This window comes from Chiloscyllium plagiosum, chromosome 6 (assembly GCF_004010195.1).
Source record: "Chiloscyllium plagiosum isolate BGI_BamShark_2017 chromosome 6, ASM401019v2, whole genome shotgun sequence".
In the NCBI taxonomy this organism is placed as follows: Eukaryota; Metazoa; Chordata; class Chondrichthyes; order Orectolobiformes; family Hemiscylliidae; genus Chiloscyllium; species Chiloscyllium plagiosum.
The window spans coordinates 63,576,451-63,587,666 of record NC_057715.1 but is presented as its reverse complement, the minus strand read 5'-3'; the positions used below and the strand labels follow the sequence as shown (position 1 = coordinate 63,587,666).

The window sequence follows — 11,216 nt, the reverse complement described above, 5'->3', positions numbered from 1 at the left end:
TGTCTCACAAACTTGATTGAGTTTTTTGAAGAAGTAACAAAGAAGATTGATGAGGGCAGAGCAGTAGATGTGATCTATATGGACTTCAGTAAGGCATTTGACAAGGTTCCCCATGGGAGATTGGTGAGCAACATTAGATCTCATGGAATACAGGGAGAACGAGCCATTTGGATACAGGACTAGCTCAAAGGTAGAAGACAGAGGGTGGTGGTGGAGGGTTGTTTTTCAGACTGGAGGCCTGTGACCAGTGGAGTGCCACAAGGATCGGTGCCTGGTTCTCTACTGTTTGTCATTTACATAAATGATTTGGATGTGAGCATAAGAGGTACAGTTAATACGTTTGCAGATGACACCAAAATTGGAGGTGTAGTGGACAGCGAAGAAGGTTACCTCAGATTACAACAGGATCTGGACCAGATGGGCCAATGGCTGAGAAGTGGCAGATGGAGTTTAATTCAGATAAATGCGAGGTGCTGCATTTTGGGAAAGCAAATCTTAGCAGAACTTATACATATAATGGTAAGGATCTAGGGAGTGTTGCTAAACAAAGAGACCTTGGAGTGCAGGTTTATAGCTCCTTGAAAGTGGAGTCGCAGGTAGATAGGATAGTGAAGAAGGTGTTTGGTGTGCTTTTTGTTATTGGTCAGAGTATTGGGTACAGGAGTTGGGAGGTCATGTTGCAGCTGTACAGGACATTGGTTAGGCCACTGTTGAAATATTGCGTGCAATTCTGATCTCCTTCCTATCGGAAAGATGTTGTGAAACCTGAAAGGGTTCAGAAAAGATTTACAAGAATGTTGCCAGGGTTGGAGGATTTGAGCTAAACAGGCCTGAGAAGCTAAACAGGCAGGGCTGTTTTCCCTAGAGCGTCGGAGGCTGAGGGGTGACTTTATAGAGGTTTACAAGATCATGAGGGGCACGGAAAGGGTAAATAGTCAAAATCTTTTCCCTGGGGTAGGGGAGTCCAGAACTAGAGGGCATAGGTTGTGAGAGGGGAAAGATATAAAAGAGACCTAAGGGGCAACTTTTTCACACAGAGGGTGGTACGTAATTGGAATGAGCTGCCAGAGAAAGTGGTAGAGGCTAGTACAATTGCAACATTGAAGAGGCATTTGGATGGGTATATGAATAGGAAGGGTTTGGAAGGATATGGGCCAGGTGCTGGCAGGTGGTTCTAGATTGGGTTGGGATATCTGGTCGGCATTGACAGGTTGGACTGAAGGGTCTGTTTCCATGCTGTCCATCTCTATGACACTACTGCAAACTTAATTTAAGACTGCGCTTAAAATCCACTTATCTGCTTCTGTGCTGTGGCCACTCCCAGACAGGTTCCTTCAAGATCTGTTGTGAAGTTCACTGTTTTGTAATTTTCCCAGATGGACTCGATGTCTCGCGATACATGAATTCAACAGCAAAGGCAGTAATGGCTAACTCTGTCAGTTAACAATGTGGGTTTCTTTCTTTCTCTCTCTCTCCTGTACTGACCTCACCATATGCTTCCTTTGTCTGTTCTTCTCCCTTTTAAAAGTGCTGTTGATTTGGCTTTTTTTTTCTCCAAAGTTCCAAAACAATGCAACAGCAGATAAAATTCGAGGAAATCACCTCCAACACCTAAAATACCTTAAAAAAGGAGCAGCTGTTACAGACAGAAATGTTTCCCATCCTCCATCTCACTTGCTACAGAATACTCAATATCCTGCTTTGTTTCATAGCTCTTGCATTCATGTAGCCAGAACTGTTGTGTTTCTGGTGAATGGTGATCTTCAGGATGTTGATGGTGGGAGCTTATGAAATACTAATGCATTTGGATGTTAAGAGGAAGGCTTAAACTCTCTTTGTCAGTCATTAGTATTGCTTGACACTTAAAATAAATGTTAATACACATCTCAGAAAGGTTGGACTTGAATTTGACCCATCAAAATTTTAGATATTTTCTAATCAACTTGTTCAGAGATGCTATTTTTCCTCATGAGTAGGTGGGACTTGAACACCAGATTCCTGGCTAGTTGATAGGGGAACTACCACCATATTCAGAATCCCTTATCTGTCAAACCTTTATCCCAACTGCAAACAGGTTTTCATAACAGAGCTTGATGCAAATTGGTGCTTATCCTATTAGGCATTGTGGCATCCAATTATATTATTGAGTGGTCACTTTATCTGAAGTCCATGGCCAGATCTATGCTCAGAATGAGTGTCTAGCCCATCTAATCCAAAGAGCTGAAGCAGCCAACTTAATAACTGTCATATAATAAAATGTCCAATTGTAGAAACTGGCATCTTTTTCTTCCAGCTATCTAGATAGTTATGGTTCATATTCATTCCACATTTTCTTTAACCTCCATCATTTTTTCTACCTCATTGCAATTAGGTGGTAGTTTATATTTCCAGCGCAGAGAGTTCCCTTATTAATTAACTCACACCAAATATATTCATATTTCTCACCATTAATACTACCATTGATGTGGTATTTTGATTAATACTGCTATCACCCCTCCTTTCTACTCTAATTCATTTAACATTTTGAATCAATAACATTAGATCCCAATTTTCTTTTAAGAAATGTTTTTATAACTGCTGTTATGTCAGAGTCCCTTTGGTTTCTCCACTTGCAAACCCAATTTCACTTTCTCAATTATGTTCTTTGCTGACGGTGTTATCATATCCTCAGATGTACATTCCAGGAACCTTTAGTAAGTGATGAAGTGTCTTGCAGTTTTGAACTTGAGTACAAGTAATTAGGGACACTTAATTGCACAAGTGGTCATCCCTGACAAACAAGTAATTCAGGGTTTGAAGCACTGCCCGTCTCTGGTTTCATACTTGAAATGGTTAATAAGAACGACTTCAACAGCTTAGTGATTTATTCCATTCAACTAACAATTTTAGGTCAATTGCACATAAATGCAAGTTGCTGCATTTTGGGAAAGCAAATCTTAGCAGGACTTATACACTTAATAGTAAGGTCCAAGGGAGTGGTGCTGAACAAACAGACCTTGGAGTGCAGGTTCATAGCTCCTTGAAAGTGGAGTCACAGGTAGATAGGATAGTAAAGAAGGCGTTTGGTATGCTTTCCTTTATTGGTCAGAGTATTGAGTACAGGAGTTGGGAGGTCATGTTGCGGCTGTACAGGACATTGGTTAGGCCACTGTTGGAATACTGCACGCAATTCTGGTCTCCTTCCTATCGGAAAGATGTTGTGAAACTTGAAAGGGTTCAGAAAAGATTTACAAGAATGTTGTCGGGGTTGGAGGATCTGAGCTACAGGGAGAGGCTGAACAGGCTGGGGCTTTTTTTCCCTGGAGCGTCGGAGGCTGAGGGGTGATCTTATAGTGGTTTACAAAATTATGAGGGGAATGGATAGGATAAATAGACAAAGTCTTTTCCCTGGGGTCAGGGAGTCCAGAACTAGAGGGCATAGATTTAGGGTGAGAGGGGAAAGATATAAAAGAGACCTAAGGGGGAACTTTTTCACAGAGGGTAGTATATGTATGGAATGAGCTGCCAGAGGATGTGGTGGTTGCTGGTACAATTGCAACATTTAAGAGGCATTTGGATGGTTTTATGAATAGGAAGGGTTTGGAGGGATATGGGCCAGGTGCTGGCAGGTGGGACTAGATTGGGTTGGGATATCTGGTCAGCACCGATAGGTTGAACCCAAGGGTCTGTCTCCATGCTGTACATCTCTATGATTCTATGACATCAAGTTTAATTAAAATTGACTTCACGTTCCATTAGATCTTAAGATTTCCATTGGCTTCTGAAAAGTACTAATTACCAAGTGATCAACCATCCTATTTCTATTTGTACAAGATAGAACGCGTGCGATTTTCATGTTGGGACTCTGCAGAATTCATGTGGCTAGATTTATGGACAAGGTTGATGAATATTCATGAACTGAAACCTTGGGCAGCGTTTTTCCAATGCCTGAACGACGCGAATTGCGTGAGAAAAGTGTCAGACGGATATCCACCATGAGACTTCACAATAATAAAAGCAAAAATACTGCGAATGCTGAAAATCTGAAACAAGAACAGAAAATTCTGGAGAAACTCAGCAGGTCCGACTGCTCTGTTTCTCTGTCCACAGATGCTGCCAGTCCTCTTGAGTTTCTCCAGCATTTTCTGCGTTTGTATCAGCCGATCTGGATTTCACATTAAATCAAAATATGGGAAACTCCAGTCCCTGTTTCGCTAGCTCGCCAACAGATGCTGTCTGCATCTGCTGAGTATTTCAAGGCTTCTCCCTGCTCTTAATTTCAGATTCGCGGCATCTGTAGCACCCCGCTTTGCGATTCCGATGTAAAGTATGTGGCTTTATTTTGTCTCGTTGCGGGTTTATTTTTACGGGTTATTTATTGTGCTGGTTTGAAAGGAGGAGCCGGGGCTGCACGGTTGCTGACAGCGGGGACAAACCGAGGGCGAGCTGATGGCATAGGCAGCTGCCATTCTCATTTCCAACAATTTCGGCCTTAATTCCCATTTCCAATCATTTTACCTGGGAAGGGAATATCACTCATTTGATCGTTTCTTCTGATATTTTGGCGGGACGGTGTCCAAGTGAATCATTTGTTTTCCCTGTCATGAGTAAATGTGGTGATGTTGAAGCTGCAGCCGTGGCCGGGGCGGTCAGCTCCCTATGCTTTATCCAACAGCTGCTCGCCTGGCTCAGGTTATATAATGTCCTGAGAGGCGGGAGCAAGGAGGCCGCACTGACTGGCTGAGGGAGGCGGAGACCGACCCCACCGACCAACCGGACTGACAAGCGCCAAGCCCTGGCTGCAGCAGCCACCACCACTCGGGCCCTCGACTCCCGGTTCTAGCCCTTCTCTGGTGGCTGGGCCCGGCCCGGCCCTGGCCGCATGGAGGCTCCGGCCGCTCGGACCGAGATGCTGGAACTGGCGGACGAGGCTTTCCGGGCGATGAACTATGAGCTGGCGGCTGATATTTACGAGTGCCAGCTGCTGGAACTAGGCCCCCAGCGGGCCCTCTACCTGAGCAAGGCCGGCGCTCTGACCCGCTGCGGTCGCTTCACCGAGGCCTTCGAGGCCTACCGCAGCGCCGCGGAGCTGGAGCGGCTCCGACCCGAGGACCTGACCGACCTGCTGGACTGCATCGCCGCCAACGTCCACCTGAAAGAGGCGCTGCCGCAGGCTGCCGGCCGGCTGCGGCACGGAGGCCCCGGGCAGGAGGAGGAAGCCGCGGCCTCGGAGCCTCTGAGCTGCCGGATCTGCCTGGAGCTGCTGTTCGAGCCCGTGTCGCTGCCGTGCGGCCACACTTTCTGCCGGAGATGCGTGGAGGAGGAGACGGTGACGGAGTGTAAAGTGTGTCCGCTGTCGCCGGCCGGGGCCGGGGCCGCTTCCTCCTCCTCCCCGGCCAAGCCCAGAGCACATCTCGGCCTCACTGTGATTCTGTGTAACTTGTTGGAAAAGTGGTTCCCGTTGGAGTGCCGCGCCCGGCGGCTGCAGCTGGAGGCCGCCACTCTGGCCGAGCACAGGGATTACACAGCGGCCCTGGGCCTGTGTGAACAGGCGCTGTCTCTGGGTAAGAGCAGTGGGACCGAGGGGCCCCGGCTCCTGAACCGGGGGAGGGAGGCAGGGGGGCCCCGGCTCCTGAACCGGGGGAGGGAGGCCCCGGCTCCTGAACTCCTGAACCGGGGGAGGGAGGGGGGCCCCGGCTCCTGAACCGGGGGAGGGAGGGGGGCCCCGGCTCCTGAACCGGGGGAGGGAGGGGGGCCCCGGCTCCTGAACCGGGGGAGGGAGGGGGGCCCCGGCTCCTGAACCGGGGGAGGGAGGGGGGCCCCGGCTCCTGAACCGGGGGAGGGAGGGGGGCCCCGGCTCCTGAACCGGGGGAGGGAGGGGGGCCCCGGCTCCTGAACCGGGGGAGGGAGGGGGGCCCCGGCTCCTGAACCGGGGGAGGGAGGGGGGCCCCGGCTCCTGAACCGGGGGAGGGAGGGGGGCCCCGGCTCCTGAACCGGGGGAGGGAGGGGGGCCCCGGCTCCTGAACCGGGGGAGGGAGGGGGGCCCCGGCTCCTGAACCGGGGGAGGGAGGGGGGCCCCGGCTCCTGAACCGGGGGAGGGAGGGGGGCCCCGGCTCCTGAACCGGGGGAGGGAGGGGGGCCCCGGCTCCTGAACCGGGGGAGGGAGGGGGGCCCCGGCTCCTGAACCGGGGGAGGGAGGGGGGCCCCGGCTCCTGAACCGGGGGAGGGAGGGGGGCCCCGGCTCCTGAACCGGGGGAGGGAGGGGGGCCCCGGCTCCTGAACCGGGGGAGGGAGGGGGGCCCCGGCTCCTGAACCGGGGGAGGGAGGGGGGCCCCGGCTCCTGAACCGGGGGAGGGAGGGGGGCCCCGGCTCCTGAACCGGGGGAGGGAGGGGGGCCCCGGCTCCTGAACCGGGGGAGGGAGGGGGGCCCCGGCTCCTGAACCGGGGGAGGGAGGGGGGCCCCGGCTCCTGAACCGGGGGAGGGAGGGGGGCCCCGGCTCCTGAACCGGGGGAGGGAGGGGGGCCCCGGCTCCTGAACCGGGGGAGGGAGGGGGGCCCCGGCTCCTGAACCGGGGGAGGGAGGGGGGCCCCGGCTCCTGAACCGGGGGAGGGAGGGGGGCCCCGGCTCCTGAACCGGGGGAGGGAGGGGGGCCCCGGCTCCTGAACCGGGGGAGGGAGGGGGGCCCCGGCTCCTGAACCGGGGGAGGGAGGGGGGCCCCGGCTCCTGAACCGGGGGAGGGAGGGGGGCCCCGGCTCCTGAACCGGGGGAGGGAGGGGGGCCCCGGCTCCTGAACCGGGGGAGGGAGGGGGGCCCCGGCTCCTGAACCGGGGGAGGGAGGGGGGCCCCGGCTCCTGAACCGGGGGAGGGAGGGGGGCCCCGGCTCCTGAACCGGGGGAGGGAGGGGGGCCCCGGCTCCTGAACCGAGGGAGGGAGGGGGGCCCCGGCTCCTGAACCGAGGGAGGGAGGGGGGCCCCGGCTCCTGAACCGAGGGAGGGAGGGGGGCCCCGGCTCCTGAACCGAGGGAGGGAGGGGGGCCCCGGCTCCTGAACCGAGGGAGGGAGGGGGGCCCCGGCTCCTGAACCGAGGGAGGGAGGGGGGCCCCGGCTCCTGAACCGAGGGAGGGAGGGGGGCCCCGGCTCCTGAACCGAGGGAGGGAGGGGGGCCCCGGCTCCTGAACCGAGGGAGGGAGGGGGGCCCCGGCTCCTGAACCGAGGGAGGGAGGGAGGCCCCGGCTCCTGAACCGGGGGAGGGAGGGAGGCCCCGGCTCCTGAACCGGGGAGGGAGGGAGGGGGGCCCCGGCTCCTGAACCTAGGGAGGGAGGGAGGCCCCGGCTCCTGAACCTAGGGAGGGAGGGGGCCCCGGCTCCTGTACCGGGGGAGGGGAGGGCTCACTGAGTGTGTTCGGGGGAGGGGGTGAAGCGGCCTCCCGTTGCTGTGGGGAAGCTGGCATTGGTTTGTTTTTGATGAGACTGTTGTCCATCAATCGAAACCCGAGTGACCTATTTCTGCTTTCATTTACGTAACTGGCTAAAAAAACGTAACAACACAGCTTGTGTTTATCTGCTGTTATTTAATGTCAAACTTGCAGCATTTAGTTGTCCTCTGTCTGGTCCGTCCACGGTCCTGACACATCACTTCGCAGGAGCGTTGTGCAACAAACTTTGACACCGAGCCACATAAGGAGCTGTTCGGGCGGGTGTCCAAAAACGTGGTTAGGGATAGATTTTTTTAAAGAACTTAGTGAAGGAAGTTCACGAAGGTTTTGGGAAAATATTCCAGTGTGGGGTTTAGGCAGCTGAAAAAAAGGAGTTCTCATAATAAGCCAGAGTGGGGAAACTCATTGGTACGTGTAAGATCTGAAAAATAAACGTATGATTTTAATTTCTTGTAGCTGCACAACTCTTTATACAATTAAATGCAGTGGTACAGCAACGAAAACAGCTACAAGAAATTATAACTTTGTTCCATTTTTTTCAGTTCTTGCTCCCTTAGAGCTAATGTTGAGCCAAATAATTAATCCATGTTGAAAGATAATTTTGCAATGTGCATTATTTTAATTGTTTCTTTTATTAGATTTATTCAATTAACTGGTAGTATAATGACAGCAAAGAATATTGCCTTAGAGTACAACAGGACATTGATCTGATGGGATGGGGAGTGACAGATGGTGTGTAATCCAGATACGTATGAAACGCCACATTTGGTAGGGTAAATACTTGTACCCTTAATGGTAAGGTCATGGGAAGTGTTGCTGAGCCAGGAGATCTTGGACTGCAGGTTTATAATTCCTTGAAAGTAGAGTCACAGGTAGACAGGATAGGGAAGAAGGTAATTGGCACACTTGCCTTTATTGGACAGTGCGGAGAAAGTGAGGTCTGCAGATGCTGGAGATCAAAGTTGAAACTTTATTGCTGGAACAGCACAGCAGGTCAGGCAGCATCCAGGGAACAGGAGATTCGACGTTGTAGACTCTCCTAGCTATGCCCTCATGATTTTATAAACCTCTACAAGGTCACCCCTCAGCCTCTGATGGTCCAGGGAAAATAGCACCAGTTTATTCAGCCTCTAACTATAGCTCAAACCCTCCAACCCTGGCAACATCCTTGCAAATCTTTCTTAACCATTTTAAGTTTCACAACATCCTTGCTATAGCAAGGAGACCAGAATTAAAGACAATAGCTATAGCTATAGCAAGGATGTTGTGAAACTTAAAATGGTTAAGAAAGATTTGCAAGGATGTTGCCAGGGTTGGAGGGTTTGAGCTATAGTTAGAGGCTGAATAAACTGGTGCTATTTTCCCTGGACCATCAGAGGCTGAGGGGTGACCTTGTAGAGGTTTATAAAATCATGAGGGCATAGCTAGGAGAGTCTACAACGTCGAATCTCCTGTTCCCTGGATGCTGCCTGACCTGCTGTGCTGTTCCAGCAATAAAGTTTCAACTTTATTGGACAGTGCATCGAGTACAGTCGGTTCTGCTATAATGCATGTTTCTTCAATGCGAATTCACTTTAATGTGACTGAAGAATTTATACCATTATTTGTAGAACGTAATCTTTCCTTACCTGTGTTGGCTATAATGTGATTCAGGTTCCATCAGTTTAAATGGTGTGGCTATTGTGCAATTTTTCTTATAACATGAAATCATACCAGAATGGAAATATCGGGTTTTATCAACACCAATTGTTTGGGAGTTTGGAGGACGTTTGCGGCTATGCAAGATATTAGTTAGGCCACTTTTGGGCTATTGTCTTTAATTCTGGTCTCCTTGCTATAGCAAGGATGTTGTGAAACTTAAAATGGTTAAGAAAGATTTGCAAGGATGTTGCCAGGGTTGGAGGGTTTGAGCTATAGTTAGAGGCTGAATAAACTGGTGCTATTTTCCCTGGACCATCAGAGGCTGAGGGGTGACCTTGTAGAGGTTTATAAAATCATGAGGGCATAGCTAGGAGAGTCCAAAATGAGAGGGCAAAGGCTTAGGGTGAGAGGGGAATGATTTTAGGGACCTAAGGGGCAACTTGTTCATGCAGAGAGTGGTGTATAAATGGAATGAGCTGTCAGAGGAAGTGGTGGAGCTGATACAATTACAACATTTAAAAGGCACCTAGATGGATATATGTCTAGGAAGGATTTGGAGGGATATGGGCCAAATGCTGGCAAATGACTTATTCAGGACATCTGGTTGGCATGGATGAGTTGGACCGAAGGATCTGTTTCTATGCTGTATATCTCTCGGACTCGGGTAAGGTTTTGCACATTATGAAATCAGAGGGACTGGAAATGTGTCAGTCAGTTCCTTGAGCCTGTTATACTGTTCAGTTATATCTAATGTGAGTCTTAACTCAGTTTACTTGCGGAAGTAAACAGTTTAATGTGAAAGTGAATTCAATCTGTTTCACTGAGTTTTTTTTCTTAACTTAGACTGTCATACTTTTCTGGGGGAGAGATATTTTTGTTCCCTGCCAGAGGAAGTGGTGGAGGCTGGTACAATTGCAACATTTAAAAGTCGTCTGGATGGGTATATGAAAAGGAAGGGTTTAGAAGGATATGGGCCAAGTGGGACCAAATTGGGTTGGGATATCTGGTCGGCATAGACTGGTTGGACTGAAGGGTTTGTTTCCGTGCTGTACATCTGACTCTATGACTTCTCTTTAGGCCTGAGGTGAATGACTTGGCACAATTTAATAAGGCTGAAAGACCATGTTACTTAATTGAATGACCTTTATCAAGCTAATGTTTAACTTTCATGTAACACCCAATCTTTTTCTCTCCCATGTGACATCTAAGCTTGAGCAGCAGGGGACATCAGCCCCTGTCCAATTTCTCTTTCAAACAGAACCTGTTTTGTTTCACAGGGTTTGTGTGTATTTCTGTGAAGTTGAATTTTATTTTCTTTATATCTGCTTTTTGTGAATTGTCCTCTAAATCGATCCTCCGCCCTTGAACCCCGCCCCTCCAACCGCCACCAGGACAGAAGTTTCACAGGGTTTGTGTGTATTTCTGTGAAGTTGAATTTTATTTTCTTTATATCTGCTTTTTGTGAATTGTCCTCTAAATAGAGGCTACATGATGGTCAGTGAAGCCAAGATTGTTTCATATTTGAAATCTCAAACAAAGAGCTTTCCTCCAGAGACTTGTGGGAAGATGAGGGTTGTGGGTGTATGACTAAATGTGAAATTTCAACTTGGCAGCCAAACACAGCCAAACGTACTCTGTTAATATTTGGAAAAGATGAAAAACAGTCTGTGAATTTAGTGGCATTTATAGTAACCGTTTAGAAGTTACCAAAGACCAAGTTACTTATCTCTATATCTTCAATGCACATGAGACGTGTACAAGTAAGCCAAAAACCACTTGAGTCAGTGGCAAATGTACTATTGAACCAAATGTCATACAGCACAGAAACTGACCCTTCCGTCTAACCAGTCCATGCCAAACATAATCCTAAACTAAACTAGTCCCACCTGACTGCTCCTGGCCCATATCCCTCCATGGAAATTAGATTAGATTTGATTACAGTGTGGAAACAGGCCCTTCGGCCCAACAAGTCCACACCGACCCGCCGAAGCGAAACCCACCCATACCCCTACATTTACCCCTTACCTAACACTACGGGCAATTTAGTATGGCCAATTCACCTGTCCCTGCACATCTTTGGACTGTGGGAGGAAACCGGAGCACCCGGAGGAAACCCACACAGACACGGGGAGAACGTGCAAACTCCACACAGTCAGTCGCC

The 11,216-nt window shown here is 50.3% G+C and overlaps 1 protein-coding gene across 1 annotated transcript in view; it reads left to right on the top strand.

Annotated features, from left to right (window-relative positions):
* Positions 1 to 4,786: 4,786 nt before the first annotated feature.
* The window catches only part of lonrf2 (LON peptidase N-terminal domain and ring finger 2), a 39,426-nt gene continuing 32,996 nt past the window's right edge, over positions 4,787 to 11,216 (top strand). The window contains exon 1 of the mRNA XM_043691693.1: positions 4,787 to 5,543. Coding sequence (XP_043547628.1) covers positions 4,862 to 5,543 — 682 coding nt within the window. The 5' untranslated portion in view covers positions 4,787 to 4,861. The remainder of the gene's footprint in view (positions 5,544 to 11,216) is intronic.